The 16,804-nt window shown below is 39.1% G+C and overlaps 1 protein-coding gene across 3 annotated transcripts in view; it reads right to left on the bottom strand.

Annotated features, from left to right (window-relative positions):
* Positions 1 to 1,515: 1,515 nt before the first annotated feature.
* EFCAB7 (EF-hand calcium binding domain 7) overlaps positions 1,516 to 16,804 on the bottom strand; it is an 18,550-nt gene continuing 3,261 nt past the window's right edge. For 2 of the 3 annotated variants that reach the window (XM_005422976.2, XM_031058602.1), the window contains exons 3-14: positions 14,897 to 15,108; positions 14,447 to 14,533; positions 13,825 to 14,014; positions 13,025 to 13,152; positions 9,887 to 10,028; positions 9,282 to 9,391; positions 8,585 to 8,742; positions 8,271 to 8,404; positions 6,702 to 6,850; positions 4,769 to 4,978; positions 3,402 to 3,509; positions 2,107 to 2,340 (exon numbers count right to left, since the gene is read on the bottom strand). In XM_005422976.2, coding sequence (XP_005423033.1) covers positions 2,266 to 2,340; positions 3,402 to 3,509; positions 4,769 to 4,978; positions 6,702 to 6,850; positions 8,271 to 8,404; positions 8,585 to 8,742; positions 9,282 to 9,391; positions 9,887 to 10,028; positions 13,025 to 13,152; positions 13,825 to 14,014; positions 14,447 to 14,533; positions 14,897 to 15,108 — 1,703 coding nt within the window. In that variant the 3' untranslated portion in view covers positions 2,107 to 2,265. Of the gene's footprint in view, positions 1,689 to 2,106; positions 2,341 to 3,401; positions 3,510 to 4,768; positions 4,979 to 6,701; positions 6,851 to 8,270; positions 8,405 to 8,584; positions 8,743 to 9,281; positions 9,392 to 9,886; positions 10,029 to 13,024; positions 13,153 to 13,824; positions 14,015 to 14,446; positions 14,534 to 14,896; positions 15,109 to 16,804 lie in introns of those variants that run through there. The other variant, XM_031058603.1, reaches the window with a different exon arrangement.

Genomic DNA, 16,804 nt, shown 5'->3' with positions numbered 1-16,804 from the left:
CCAGCGCTCTGCTCGACCCGAGCCAGTGTCATGGAATGGTTTAGGAAAGGGCTTTAAGATTTTCAAGTCCAGCCGTTCCCCAGCAGTGTCGAGGCCACCACTTAAGCCATGTCCCCAAGTGCCACATCCACACTGGTTTTAAATCCCTCCAGGGATGGGGACTTCACCACTGCCCTGTGCAGCTGTGCCAGGATCAGACACTTTCCCATCAGGAACTTTTCCCCGAGATCCAATCAAAACCTTCCCTGGCACAACCTGAAGCCCTTTTTCCTCATTCTGGCCCTGTTCCCCGGGAGCAGAGCCTGACCCCCCCGGCTGTCCCCTCCTGGCAGGAGTTGTGCAGAACAAGGTGCCCCCTGAGCCTCCTTTCCTCCAGGTGAACCCCCCAGCTGTCCCAGGTGCTCCAGCCCCTGCCTGTCCCTGTGGCCAGCAGCAGGATGTCCCCACTGGCCTTGCAGACAGGCCCTGGCTCAAGTGAGCACGCCACAGAAGCAGGAGCCCCCCAGAGCTCCAGAAACAGAGGTAGGGAAGATCAGCATTAGCAAAGCCTTGAAGAAGCTCAATTTTGTTATAGCTCTAGTTCTCAAAAGAAAGGTAACATTCCAGAAATTGAAAATACCTGATACAGAGATTTTTTTTCTCCTAAAGTCTCCCCTCAAAGAAAATAAGCTGGTATCTGTGTTCAATGTTAAAAAGAGAAGCTGGATTTTATTCTGTCTTGGTGGTACCTGGATTTGGAGCAAACTGAAAAAGACTCTGCAGATACAACCAAGATCTCTAATCTCACCTCCTCCAGGGCAGGAAAGGTAGAACCTGCCATGGAGAGTTTGCCTATGTCCTCACTTAAACAATTGGATAATGAAACCCTTCCTTGCAGCAGGAGGATCAGAAAATAAATGAGGTTCCCTGTGTAGTGCTGTGCCATGGTTTTTACCTGCAGCAAACCCAACTCTTTCCACGTGCAGTGATTTCTCAGCTAAGCCCTTCTTTCAGCTTTAACCATTCCTTTCCTAAAATGCAGAGAGAGTTGCATATGAATTCCTGCCACATCTAAAAAGGCTGATTTTACAAACAAAAGAAATGTAAATAATGGACTGCTCACTTTGTGGTGTCTGTTCCACACAGTATCTCATCACTTCCCAACTCCTTTCTAGACAAGGGAATTTCTGCTTTACCCACATTTTGCCTGAGGCTGCATTTGCAGAGCTCAGTCAGAGCTAAAAATCACCAAGTATTTTTGGGGCCTCAACTTCTTCTAGACAGTTCTGAAAATGGAAATGATACCTGTGGTACTTGGCTAAGGAAAAACCATGGAAAACTCAGAGCTCACCAGGAATCCTGGCTGAGTGTGTACATCAGAGCCCAGCTCTCATTTTGTCACTGACATTTACTTGCCCAGTGTAAGATTACAGCAGAGGAACAGCAGAGAGCAGGACTTGGGGCAGATAAAAATAACTTTGCAACACTACTTGCTGCCCTCACACATGAGGTCACACACATTTAATGGCTATTTTAAACTCAAACACTTTTTAAGCATCCAGAGGCCAGGGGCATCTTTTTTCACATTAAAGATATTTAGAGGAACTAGAAAAATATAATAAGCTGAATGTTTTTAGTACCTCAAAGATGGCTTTCACTGCTGTTGCAGCCCAAACTTGGTGCACTTCAGTCTTCTGATTTCAGCTGCCCTGGGAATAATTAATTGCTGTTAACAGTCAAGAGCCCAAGACAAACCTTCATTTTTCTCAAATGATGTTATTTCCTTATTGCATATGGAAAGGCAGACTTTATTTTATATAAAAGAGTATAAAACCAGGCAGAAATTACAGAACAAGGGTAAGATAAGGATTATCAGCAAATGACCAAAAAAAAAAGGGAAAGAAACAAATCCTTTATCAAGTGACAAAATACAATGAGCCTCATCCCTTTACACTTCTCACATCAAAACCACAGGAATGTTTAGTTAGGAAACCATTCAACAAAGGTTTTTTCCCCTCAGTGAAGCACTTCCAGCCTGTGATGGAATTACAATCCATGGTATGGAAAATAAGAGCATATCTAGGGAAACAATCCTTTATAAAGCACAGTTATTTTACAACTGGCAGCTGGATTACTGAACAGCACTAATTTTTATTGTGCCTCAGTGTTTTCATGCCAAAATCATCAAGAAATATAAATGTGTGCCAGCTTTTTGAGAAGGACAAGACTATAAATTGTCTAAGAGCTGCCCAAAGCTAATCCTGGTTGAGTGTGGCACTGGGAGGTTTAACACACAAGGGAGTGCACACAGCTGTAAATCCACTCTTCCTGCTCATTCAGGGCCATCACATGCTGAGAGACCTGGCACAAGAGAAAGCAGAGGTGAAAGAGAATTCTATTTACTGGAAAACTGTTACCCAATGTGCTGTAGAAGCAAAATGTTCAGTACTTGTGTCACTAAATGATGAATATTCATCATATACACTGACAGATATTCAAAAATTACTCTTGAACTTCACAGCAAAATATCCATAAGGACTGAGCCTAAAGTTTATACTGAATGAAGCCTAAATTCAAATTAAAAACCACCTTACAGGATGAGGCAGTGGATATCCAAAGTGTCAGCAGCAATTTAAATAGGCCCCAGCCTTGCCTGTGTCATGGCACTGCTCTGTTTACTACAGGCTTGAATGAATGCACCCTGCAAAGCTGGGAAATATAGAATAGCTTGGATGCCTCTGCTTTTAAAGAAAGAAAGTATACTTTCAGGAAAAGAAAACCAGGGGGTTATTCATGAATAAATGAAGAAAAACATCATCTGCATTTGTCATGCATTTTCCATTACATTCCATCTCTCAGGACCCTCATTTGGAATTGGGGTGATTTGGAATAGTGTGATTTGGAATCACACTAAAGCTTGCCCAGCTCTGCAGCAGGGCTCAGAAATATCAAATTGTCTCAGGGTTAACATGATCCCTAAATCAAGTTTAACAAAAGTTAACCATCAGCAAATCAGTCTGCACAACGACTGCAATACATTTATTTCTCTTTCTGATTAGTGCATGCTTGGTCTGTTCTCACAATACGTGGGATTAAAAATTGCTACATGAAAAGAAATAAAATATAGCCTTAGAAAAAGAGTATTAAAAATATTAATGAATGGTGCATGTATGGAATGGACAAGTGAAACAGGTCCATGTATGAAAAAATGGATTATTGATTTTTATAGGAAAGGGCACAGGAAAACAGGGATACATTAAATATATGATCAGCTTTGAAATATCAAAAAGTGCATCTGATCTGTTCTGGTCAGAAGATGCCACTGTCAACATGCTCATTACCACGATAAAAGCCTACAAAAAGAAAATATAAAGATGTCACCTGATTTTCTCTAAAGTTGGCTAAGCAATAAAAAGCCTTACCATCATGGATTTTGGAGCCACTTCCACAGCAAAAACTGTCAGTCCCCTATTGTTCAGGCAGTTCTTACTCTGCTCATTGTTGACATGAATTATCACTTTATTTTCAGACTGCAGGTGAAAAAACATGAAGGAACCATTAGACTTTCCCTGTTAAGTGTCTGTTCTTTGGGTAACAACTGCAGACTCCTTGGACTTCTGTGACCTTGCTGTTTTAGGGATAGAAATGCTTAATGGATACTCTGAAGAGTAATAGACAAAATAAACAGTAAATAAACACTCTTTGAAGAGTAACAGACACTCTTTGAGGAGTAACAGTTTCAAATGTACCTTCGCACCACAGTCATGGTCAAAAGTAATTTAAGATTCATTGAAGCAACAAAAAGACTTGTGAAGTTACAACCTGCCCTTGTTTTATCTCCCCAGCCTGTCCAGATCCCCCCGTGGAGCTTCCCCAGCATTCCCACCCAGCTTGGTGAGATCCACAAACCAAACCCAAGTGGTAAACACAGAGTGGGCAGTGATATGAGAGCATCAAGTTGTCTCAGTGCAGCCCTGATCTCCTTCTCTGACATATCCCCAAACACAAAAATAACTCTGGAATATCCACCCTAAAGGGCGAAGTGCAAAGCCAAATCCAGAGTTCCAGGAGCCTCAGCATCCAGTCCTAATATTAGTCCCCCAAAGCCACCCCCTTTAAACGTCTGGACATTTAAAAATACACTTCTTGCTGTGATCCTTTAAGATTTAAAGCATCTGAAGTATAACATCTTACTGTGCTGTGTTTATTTACTTACAGTTCCTGGTATAAAGGAAACTGAGAACATTCACTGTGATCTATGGAAAAAGGTTTAAAATCTCATCAACCACTTCTATTTGGATTTACAGCTTTCAGCTTGAATTACTAATAAAGCAAACCTGGAAGAATAATCAGGTGAGAACTCATCCATAACACACTCCTAACCGTCACTGCTCTTTGACTTTCTTATGGACACTGAAAATATTCAGCAGTGTAAATGCTGTGATGTTTGCTCTTGCTCCAATTGCATTTCCTGCTGTTAGTGTTTGTTTCCTCATGTGAGGATGATATTGTGCCAAAATATTGAAAAATTGGGATGTGAACACAAAAAAGACTCAGTTTCTATGTGGTAGTTAGAAGTGCTTGCCTCATTATAACAATCTGCCCCTTCCAGAAGCACTGACCCAGGCTCTTCTGAAGCCACAAGGAGCACATCAGGCAGGGTTTTTTTAATGAAACAGACACCAAAACCTGATTTCAGGAACAGCAATTCTCAAATACGACCCAAGGAAGGAGGAAGAACAATAGCAGACATGAACACAAGGTACAATGTGGAAGTCCCAGGCCATACCTTATTTTCAATCACAGAGGTGATCCTGCTGCCTGATCTGTAGGTGTGGATGAAGATGTTCTCAGAGCCATCCAGCCCTTTGGCCTCTCCTTTGTTAACCACAGACCTGCAGAGAGCCCTGCTGAGCTGGGAGCCCCCTGCCTCCAGGGAAATGGCTTTAATTCTGGGTTTGCACCTCTCTGCACAGATGTCAATGACAAAGGGGCAGGCCTGCAGTGAAGAAGATGAGTTTCAGCATCACTCCAGCTGTAGTTTTTCCCCTCAGATTTTCACCCACAGCTCCCAGGTATTTTCATATTTGAGCTAGGATGACCCAGGTATAAATATTTCCCTGAATATTTAATATGATAAACTGTGAGCTGTGGCAATCTTTTACACCAAATGAAAGCCCAGGACAAGTGGCCTTTTTCATGCCATTCCCAGTACACCTAACTTAGTTCAACACAGCAAACCCTTCCTTGGACAGCAAAATGTCCAGGAATTGAGATGAAACCTGAATGTATTCCAGTGCCTGAAATAAACCCATCACACTGCTGCTGTTTGTGCCACCCCACAGAGATTTAACACCTCTGCAATGTTGCATTGAGCACTCTGGGAGTATCTTGGCTATACTTTACTCCTGGTGTAACAAGCAGGTGTTTGTATTTTCTTAGACTCACTCCCAGCCCCTCAATTCCCTTCCAAAGGCTGTTGGAATCCACCAGGATTTCTCAAGTTCTGTCTCAGTGCTCCCAAAACATCAATCTGAAATTATTTGAAATCAAGGAATTAAAGAGTTAAGTGAGAGACATGAGTTAACAGCTGGAGATTTTCAGATTAATTACAGAATCATTTGAGAGCTGTGCTGTCCTTTGGAAAGCAAAGGCTGGAGCCAGAATCCACAGCTGGAACAAGACACAAAACACCTTCCTGAAATTCCTAACTGGAGAAGAATAATCCCAAAATGCTCTTTTTTGGAGGAGGGCTCTCTCTTGTGGCTGAAATGCAGAAAAACAGCCTTGCACGGGCTCTGCCACCACAAGTCAGAGGAAAAGGAGCTCATCCTTAAATCCCTCAGCACCATCCCAAAATTTTCACTGAGAGAAAACTGATACCTCTCATACTGACTATTTTTAGATGATCTTATATTTTATATACTGACTATGTTGACCTGTTTAACAAAATTAAAAAATATTATCAGACTGTGATCCTAAAAATTTGCTTTTCCTGGGAATTAAATGATTTCATTATCTGTATATTGAATGCTTTAATTTTTCATAATTTTTTCTCTTCTTAAAAGAGATCCTCTTTCTTTAGAAAGAATTATTGACATCAGAAATATGTAATATGTATTTCAGAATATAAAAACAAATAAATTATTTTTTTAATCTGTAAGTGCACAGAAACATCAGAGGAGTAATTCTTGGTTCTGCAAAGTAAACAATGTGCGACCCAAACCCTAAAATTTTAATGAAGCATTAAAATTTTGTGTTGAACCTCTTCAGACATTGTTCTGAAAGGCAACAATAACAGAAATAGTTATGTCTGGAAGCTAGGAATTTTGAATCATGTGGGAAAAATTTATCTTTATCTGCTTCTATTGTGGTTTGGGCCACAAAATTGACTTTTTAAAGGAGAAAAAGTCCTGTTTTTTCTAAATTTGCTGACAGATCAGTTTACCACCCTTATATTCCTATCACTCCCCATCAACAGAGTGCATGGATCATCTCAAAAGCTACAATTCAAAATTTCTTCCTCTTTAACCCCATAACATCCTGTCTTTCTCTATAGCAAAAGAAAATTTCTTTTTTCAAAGATCCAAATGTTATTCTCAGAATCAGGACAGCCCTGGATGGCGGCAGTGGGTCCCTCCCTCCTGCAATCAGTTTGTGGCAAGCACAAAGATTGCAGCAGTGAAATGTGCAGGGTTTTTGCTCCTTTGTGCCTCTCCTACCTCTGTCATTTCTAAGGCTCTGTTGTAGCCCAGGGACAACAAAGTGACCCAAAGGTCCCAGGGATCCCCATCCTGGTCGTTGGCTTCCATGAGATTCAAATCCAGAAATCCTTGTCTTGTTAGTTCATTCTTCTTCATCTCAAAATTTTCTGTTTCAAAGGAATAAAAACAGCACTTAAAAATCTCTTCTGTCTGCAAACACCTTCATCCTTCCAAAGACAGAATCTCCCTCCTGTTAACAAGATTGAAAAGATGGAGCCAACTTAGAGCCTCAGATCCCCAAGATTATTTGGGAAAGAATGTCCTTGAGCAAGCATGTGCTGTTTGCAGAGCTCCCCTGTGGATTTGAGATAATGCCTACAAGCATTGGATAACCCCAAAAAAGAGGGATTTCAAAACAAAAAGAATTCATATTGATTTTTTTTCCCTGAAAGTTTGTGATTGAGCTTTGCAGAATGGGATATTTTAGGAATGGGAAATGAAAGGCAGCTGGAGCCAGCACCTTGAAATGCTTCAGGTTCTTGATACAGAAATGATTTACTTAGTTCCTCAAAAGCAATAAAATTCTAGTAATCCTAACACCCCTCTCTAGAGAGAATACCATAGATCCACCACTCTAACGTCAGCAAACACATAATTGAAACGTTCTCGTGTCAGGGACTTTTAAAAATGGTTTTCTCATCTTCATAACAATGCTAAATCTTTACTATATATTATTAAAAAGGGATTACCAGTTTAATAAATCTATCCAAGGGTACAGATGCTGTAATAAATGGCTTGAACTTTGGTGTCAAGATTGATGATATTCGTGTGAACCCTTCCGCTGATTGATGGCCTGGTGAAACGTTCCCCAGCTTCTCCTCCTTCCTCTCTTATTTATTCACACATTTCCACCCCTCCTGCTTGTATCACCCTGACAAAGCCATCAAGGGTGGAAAAGCACATCCAAGGATCAAACAGAGGAGAAATTCAGCCCTAGAAATGTATTTTTGTAGGAGTTTTCCATCAGTTTGGAAAAATTCTGATACCTCAGAGTGTTTTGGGAAGAGATCATTAATAGGGCTTGTCAGATTTAAAATATTTTGGCCAATGTGGCACAGCCTCCAAAGGAATTTTGTCAAACATGACATGGAATTATAAAAGGAGACACTGGCAACCCACAAAAACTCTGGATGCCAACTTGTAGCATCAGAGCCACACTAATTAAATGTCCCTCTCAACACTTTGTGAGATAAAAAAAGCAGCACCAGCCCAATCTGCACAAAGGAGATGGATTAAACAAATACCTGTGACAGTTTCCTTCCCCATATGATCCAGCATTACAAACCCTGTAGGTTTTGGCAGCTACAAAACAATTAGGAAGGGGAAGAACTTTCTCAGCAGAAGATCAGTGGCACACACAGCAGAATGAAGCAAAGCAAAGGACAGGAGACTGGAAAAAAAGAAAAAGAAAGGAGGAAGAGAAAAATATCTCCACATGTTCTTGGAATAGGTACAGAATACCCAGTCCTAGCCAGCTTGGAAGTTAATTGATAGCCTTAATTAGCTGTAGCACAGAAATGAACTTACCCTTGCACACAGCCCAGGCTTCCTGATCACACTTCTCCCCACTTGTCCTCAGCTCAAAGAAGTTGTACTCCTCCAGACTCAGGAGGCCATTCCCATCCAAATCAATTGTTTCAAATATATCCAACAAAGCAGCTCTGAGGGGTGAAAAAGGCCAAACTATTTCCAAAGGCTTCCACTTCCTTTTACTCTCTCATAACGTGGCCAAGAATTGAGATTATTCTGTACAAAGAGTACTTCAGGAAAATCCAGATTTAAAAAGCCACATTTTAGCTGGAAAAGAGATTTTTATTGCCATGTTTGGGAATAAAACTCACCGGAATTCTTTGGTGAGAGCCAGTTCTCCATCTTCATCCCTCCACACCAGTTTGGCTTCTCCAGTAATTTGGGTTTTTCCCTTCCTCAGCCTGCAGCCAGTTGTGAAAGGGAGCAGCCAATAAACCCCAGCTCCAAGCTCCCCCCTCCAGCCAAACATCTGCTCTTAAAGGAAGACAAAAAAGTTTGTAGGAACTTCTCAAATTATACCTCTCCTTGTTGCCAGCAATATTCATACAAAATTCATTACTTGAAAATTCAATACTTGAAAAGCCTGGGAATGCTGGGTTGTCTCCTTAAAAAAAAATTGGCTGTGTGATGCCACTTTAAAGATGAAAAAATAGTGAATCTCTTAGAATAAAAGTTAAAAAAACAGACAGGAGAGAGATGAGGGAAGAGGGGGAAAACAAGTTCCCCCTCTTGCTCTCTTATTTCTGCCACAGGAAAAGAATATTCTGTGTACTATAAAGTTCAAATGGCAAGGAGAAAGAAAATTCAAGGAAATTTAAACAAATTTTGCCTTGGAAATGTTGTGTTTGAAGGTGCAGAAATACAACTGAATCTTTACAGAGTAGCTGTAAATGTACCCAGAAACTCAGCAATTCTGGGTACAGCTGGAATTCCTTCCAAACCCATGGAATTCACACACACACACTAAAAAATAACAATTAAAATAGGAATACACCAGAAATCTCTAACCTCTTTGTTCTGGAGTTCAGTAAAGCTCACAAGCTGTAAATTCTCCTGGGTTTCATTTTCCTTCAGAATAAACAAAGCTGTATCCACTGACAACCAGTGACAAGATCTTCCTAAAAAGAAAAAAAAACCCCAAAAATGCTGAATGATAATAATAATAATAATGGCCCCAAATTGTTTTTCTTTGCATCTCAAAACAGATATTCCCATGGCATTTATTGATCCCTGGTAATGAAAAATGGGAAAAAAATTCTATTCTGTGCTATTGGGATTTTCTTCCTAGGCCAAGCAGATAAATTGTTCCAAGCCTTGTCTTACAGATAATTATTAATTTTATCATTAAGAATTATTGACAAAATAGTTCTAACATTAAGGGTGAACAATATCAAGGAATGGTTACACACCACACAAATTAGTTTAAAAAAAGCCAGCCCAGGTGACTTGAAAACAATTTTGGGGTTTAAAGGCTCCTGTTTTATGGGATTAAAGAGGGAATATTCTACTTGGGGGAAAAAATAATTCCAATGTAGCAACTGGATGAAGCCCTGTGGTAAAGCTTAAAAAGAGGTGCTGGTCTGGAGAAGAAAATGCAATCTAAACCCACACACCTTGTGCCTGGGGAATACTGAAAGGTTTGATGGTGATACAAAGTGCAGATCTCTGGGGTAAGTGCAGCCTGTACTTGTGACTGATGATTTCCCCATTTTCCTCTAGGTAGAAGCAGCCTCTGGATTGTGCACATTGCCATTCCTGGAAACAAGAAAATATTAAGGGTTTTCTTCATTTTAGATGAAGAGAAAAGTGCTTTTTCTTAAGAAATCTTAATTAATTTGATTATTGAGTAAACCCTGCATAAAGCACACCATCACACCATGAGATACAGCATCAATATAATTTTATTTTAAAAAATCCCAAATAGTCCTTTTTGTAGACAAATTTTGCAAAGTAACATTGCTTCACTTGTGAAAATGCCTGAAAAGCTCAGAGATTACCCCAGTGCTTCTATAGCTGAAAATTAAACTGGATTTGCCACAAAGATTCTGCTAATCATATTTGCAAACAGCTGACAGCACGGAGTAATTTAAATAGAAAAATTATACACTTTGCAACTCCCTTTCTGCTGTTCTTTGGAGGTTTGGAATTTTTTTAAAAATTAAGGATTTGCTCAAGAAGTTCTAGAAGACTTCCAGAGTAAATTGGCTGTGGAAAAGACAAAGATTAATTAAAAATAAAGTGGGATGGCCAATCCCTGGCAGGCACTGCTGCCCAACTCCCTCCCCTCCTATAATTTCCCATAATCTCTTCATTGTGGGCACAACCTGCTGGAGAAGTTTTTAGGGATAATCCTTAAGTGCAGCTATTTCTGGACTATGGAGTCAGAGCTCAGGCCCTGGCCAACTTCAATGGAGCAGAATAAACCTAATTAACAAATCCATCCAATAATTTTATACTCATCTTTATCCATAAAACCAAATTTGTAGTGACAGGACAAGGAAAAAGGGGACCAATCATAAAAAATAATTAGGAAAAGAGTGGTTAGAGACAAAATATTCCTGGGATTTAGTGGTGAGAGTTGAATATGCAGCAACAGCTGGAGCTGTGTCAGTCAAAAAGTGGATAATGGGAGCTGGGATTAACATAAATCAGTGACAGAATTCCAACATGGAGTTCAGCCTCTTGGACCATTCCCACTGCTATTCCTAAACTGGTTATTCCAACACTTCATAACTCCTGACTTCATCTAGAAGGAAATCTTAAAAATGGATTTTTTTGTCTTCAAACTTGACACATCTGAAATCACTGGTTGTTTGCTCCAAGCTTGACACCTGCCAAAACTGTTGGACAAAACCCTTATCCTTATACTTTCCTTTTGGGAAATCAAATCCTGTTATTCTGGCAGAGAGCACAGGGTGGTGCCAGAAGTCCTAAATGATCAAATTCCAACAGGTAAAACTGGGAAACCAAAAGAGGATTTTCTGATTGGATTTTCCTCTGTCACTTCAAAGCAGAACAGAAGTTGTTGAATAATAGCTGAAGTGAGAAATGTTTGTGTTAGAAATGTTAATTGGAAAGAAATGTTAGGCACTACCTAGTGCTGGTCACTGCTACTGACATTTAAATTAATATTGAAAATATCCACACATTGATGCACAATTCCTAATAAAAAGCACTGATTGAGAGGAATTTTCTTAGGGTTTTTAGTTTTAGACACTTCAAGTTTTGACTTTCACTGTTTTCCTCTGTCAGAAATGTGAAGTTGTTGCTCCTGAGGGCAATATTTTCTTCCTTATACAAAAAGGCAGGTGAACAGCAAAAGCATAAAATAAAATTCTCGGACATAAGATGAATAAAAAGAATTTTTGGGTGGTGGATTCTGATTCACACCAAAAATAAAAGCCTGGGTATTTATTCATTGATTCTGGCAGAGCTTGCATTGTGCAAAATGAAGTTTTCAAAAATTAATAGTTTATTGATATGAAATATTTAATTTATACTATATTGACTATATATAATATTATATATTAATATGATTAATCTATAATTATTTTTTAATAATTTGAAATGTTTAATTATAGGAAATAAACCTTTCCATGTTTCTTAACTGATTTCAGTTTTTGGATGATGCCAAGCAATACTAATCAATATCTTTTTTTTGGTCAGTTTTTACTGGCTTGTAGAAAGAAAAAAGAATCCAATCTTGGGGAAGTGTGTGCTGGTTTTATACACCCCACATCATGTTTGAACAAGGTGAGATTGCAGGTTAAATTGCATGGAGGTCCTGCTACCTAAACAGACTGCACAGAACCCCTGGGAGATGATGTTTGGAAATTTTAATATAGAGCAAATGTCACTGTACAGCAATGGGAAAGATCTACAGGGCTTCAGAGTTCAATAACAAATCCAGAGTTGTTATTTGAAACAAAAATGCAGCTCCTGAGGACAATCAGTTCAGTTTTCCAGCAGCAGTTACAGTGTGTGGTCAGAACCATTTTTTCCCTTTTATACAGGAGTCTCCAGGTGCTCATTTTTAATGGATCCCAGCAGTTCCCAGTTAATGTTTTCTATTTCTAGAGCTATTATTTTGTGTTGAAAGAAAACTAGTAAAGGTTCAGTCAAGAAAGGGAAAACAAAGGGAAAAAGATCAATATTAACACTCTACAAATATTGACTTAGCAAAGTGACTTTGTTGTCTCTCTCCCCCAGGAATTTGTATTGAATGAGTGATTTATTTAAAAGAAAATACTGATAGAACATATTAGTCTAACTAAAAATCAATATTTTCAGGTTAGAGCATCTATTTACCAAGCAATGCCCAAGAAACCAAATATGCTCACAGATTTGTTATTTATTTCCAATTACCTTTCATGCAAAGGTTTATGATACACAATCTTTCAGACTACTTAAGCATTTAAAGTTCCCACCAACCTAATAAATTATTCAATTTTAAATTTCTCAAGAAGTCATTAACTGTTTTCTCCAACAGCGGTTTCATTTATAAAAAACACATTTTGTTCTATTAAACCTTCACACCTGAAAAATTATTTCCAATAACTTGTTGTCAGCAAAACCAACAGTATATAAAAATGTTAATAATAATACGTATCAAGAAAGCTCTCAGTAGTTTATAGCTGCCCTTGACAAACTGTTAATAAAACATAAGACACCATTTTTCTCTGATTTTTAGCTTCTTTAAAATGCAATAACACAGGTGCCTAGAGGAAAACACCATCATTTCAGTGTGATACCTTCATTGTGTCAGGCTCAATAATTAGCTTTGTGTTCCTGCTGCTGCTGGCACCCACAGTGACAGTGGTGGAGCTGGAAGCTTTGCTGCTTTGAGCTGATGAAGGTCTTGAAGGAGCTCTGCTGTCACCTATAAACAGAGATATTTAATTACAGTTACATTATTTCAACCCTCTCCTAGTGTTATTTATCATAAACCTTGCATTTAGAAGCATAAAGAAAAGTGGATGACAAGAACCCCATCAGAGAACTTCCCTTCATCACTGTTGTGCCATTTCTGCACCTCTTTGATTTGAAGCAGCACAAACTACATCCCAAAATTTCATACTTGGTGCCTCTGCAGCCCATTCCCTGTGGAGCTTCTCCAGTTTGGGAAGGTTCTGAAGTATTTCAAGGACATTAAACTGTCCACAACTTATTAATTGTGCTTGAAAAGCAGCCTCAATAATTGAAACAAACACACAGCTTACTGAAAAATGTTTAGTGTTTCATCTCTGATCTAGGAAGGAAATAAATAGTTTGCCTATATTGCAACACCTGAGCATTCATTTTCTCTCTTCCCTCTGGACTGTGTCACATTAAAAAATCAACAGAATCCACCCGTAGGAATTTGTGAGTTTCACAGATGCAGCCATTTGAACACATTTTACTGACACATTGATGTGATTGCCACAGTAGAAATTATATTCATCAATAAAATCTTCAGCAATCTGAGAAAAACTAAACAAAAACTCAACTGCCCACTGAGCCAGAGCTTCATCTCCAACAGAAAGAAAACATAAAATATCAGAAATTTAAATACCTTTAGCCAGTTTGTGATCAGGTTTCCTGGAGACCCTGGGGGATGGTTTTGACACTGGCAGGGTGATCCCTTCAGGGACATTTTCAGTTTGATTCCCAAAGTGCTGCTGCCTCAGCCGAGGGTCGATTTCCAGCCTGTCCCTTGCAGCTTTGCAGCACTGCTCCCTGATGCTCAGGTACAGCTCACAGAACTGGAGAGAATAAAAGAGTATTTCACTTACCAAGCTACATTTCTCAAAAGGTTTTAAGGAGTAACACGTAGCATTAGCAAGGAAAGCACAGCTCAGCAGATGGAATGCATTTTCTCTTCAAGCCCAACATAATTTTAATTTTCATTAATCAGGACAACCACTCAGGTAACACAGTAAAATGCAGTCATGATTCAACAAGGAGGTCCAAATATTGAACAAAAATTAAGTGTGACTTTCAACTCTTCCCTTCTAGATATTGGAAGACTGATTTTTAACACAGGATTCTTACCAGCTTTCCTCCTATAAAACCATATTTATGTACAAATCTTCCTGGGTTGTTTACTCAGTCCAAAATTTAGAATCCTGAGGTAAGGGCATCACTAATGCTCATATTGTCAATTACACAGGAACAAATATCCCTTTTGGCCATACCTTGTTGTAGTCAAGTTTGCCATTGCAGTTAAAATCTGCTTGTTTAGTAATGCTGGTCACTTCCTCCCAGGTCATTTTATCACCTCTCTGCAAGGAAAAACCAGCTCAGTTTGGGTTCCTAAGCAACAATCCTGTGCACCTACAGCACAAATTCCAGAAACAAAGGAAAAGCCTTTTTATATTCTTTCAGAGAATCTTATCTTGCAATAGATTTCAACAGATTTTGATTTGAATCATGAAAACAGAGGTCAAAATCATTAAAAGCTTTGTCTTTTCAGTGCTACTAAATATCACAGATCAACTGTATCAGTTTATGGAATTCTGTGGTGTCATCTGGAAACTCACCATGAAAATCTTCTATAAAATGGGGAATCCCAGCTCCCAGTACCATCTAATTTTCAAAATCTCTACTCATTAAGGATGGATAATTAGTATTCTAGTGATACTTACTGTTGTAAGAATTTTACAAAGTTCATCATGTGAAATATATCCAGCCTTATCTGTGTCTATTTTACCAAATGCTTCAAGCAGTTCATTTTTTGTAGCTGGCTTTTCTTTTTTTAAAATAGCACAAAAATCATCAAAATTCAGTGAAGATGTTTGTGAAGTCCAGTATTTGTTAATGGTCTTCTGAGAAGGATTTCTTCCAGCCTGCTGGAGTACTGAATAATAAAACACAATATTAAATATATATTCCAGCTGTTAGAAAAGGAGTTTTCTCCAAACATCCTTGAGTCACTTTCCATGTTCAGAGTTTTTTAAAGCCAAATCACTCCAAGAGAAAAGTGGGTCTGTAGGACAGTTTTAATTATGATCTTAACCAAAATATCAATATGTCTATGAACTCAAAGACAGTCTCAAGTGCAAAATTCAGCCTATATCCAGTGTCTCAATATCAAGAATATATTATTTTTAAGTCTGCACATTATTAGATCCTATTTCTACTAAGACCAACATCACCTTTGCACTTCCTCTGCCAAGAACTGTGATCTGGAGCAGAATTTACCTGAGACAATATTTTCTGTCATGCTTGTACATTTGAATGTATCAATTCAAATTATACATTAATTTTAAAGGAAAAATGATACCACCAGGCAGCCAGTGCCATGGGTGTTGCACCTGGCATTCTCCAAAATGAATTTGCTGGATCCATTTGCCTCTTCAAGGTCTTTACTGAAAACATCCTTTCAGTTTTCAGTGCATTAGGTTAAATGGAAATTAAATTCAGATGCACAGCCTATCTGAAATGAGAGGGATGCTTTTGTATCTTCCCAAATAATCTTTAAGGGAAGCACAGGAGATCCTCCATTTGATTCTGAGCCAGCTGAGCAGTGCCCAAGGCTGTGCTGGGAACTCCTGAGGAGCATCTGTGAAATGAGGTGGTGGCACGGTGACAATGCTCAGTGGGACCTGTGTCACCAGCAAACCAAACAAACAAACCAACCAACAAACCAAGCACCTCTGCTGTTAATCCATGCCTCAGTGCCAAGCACTAAATAAAGATTTGTGCCCTGCTATCTCTGCTGGAGGAGCCAGAACAGAGCAGGGCTCACCTCTTTATCCAAGCCACACCTGGAGCAATGGTTTGGGGATTTCAGTGTCAAGGGCACAGGGAAGGAAGAGCAGTGACTCTGGGGGTTTGTTCCCATGGATGGGAGAGTTCCCTAGAATGGCAGTGCAGCACATTATTATATTTGACAGATTTCCTTCAAATACAATCTTTAATTTTATATCTCCAGGGACACCAGCACATGCCATTCCCTCCATGCCTCTCAATTTGTATTTGTGAAAGTTCAATCAGACTACACCTTTTATTTGTATTTCTCTACGGTCTGATTCTGCTAAATCACTCCAGTAATATTACAACAGACAGGAAATTAGGCTACTATTTGGAGATCGGCAAAACTCCTACAAATAAAATTTCCCAGGGCAAATCTCTCACTGAGCACTTTAGTTTGGAATATCAGCCAAACTTTATGAAGCAAGAGGTGCTTAAACACTGGCACCACTCATTTGAGAAATGCCAAAATTGACTTAAGATGAAATATAAGTCTTTAACCCTCAATGCTTACAAATTCTAAAATAAATTCTTAAATATCTCTGGAAGGATTGTGAGTCTAAACAATTAACTGCCCTCTCTAAGCTGACCTTGAAAGCAAAATGCCCAAGCACTTGCTGTGTAGCCAAGTGGCATATGGATAGAGCTGGGAGCCAAAGCATTTATTAGAGAGATGACATTTGTTCACACCACCCCTCTGTTAAAATCTAGATTATCCCAAACTATCATTAGGATGCCATAAAGGCCCTTTTATTGCAGCTGGGAAAGCCTGCAGAGCACCAAGTCACAAGCTGTAGGAA

Source organism: Geospiza fortis, unplaced genomic scaffold (genome assembly GCF_000277835.1).
Source record: "Geospiza fortis unplaced genomic scaffold, GeoFor_1.0 scaffold396, whole genome shotgun sequence".
NCBI lineage: Eukaryota > Metazoa > Chordata > Aves > Passeriformes > Thraupidae > Geospiza > Geospiza fortis.
The sequence above is the reverse complement of the archived record's forward strand: the minus strand, read 5'-3'. Positions and strand labels throughout refer to the sequence as shown.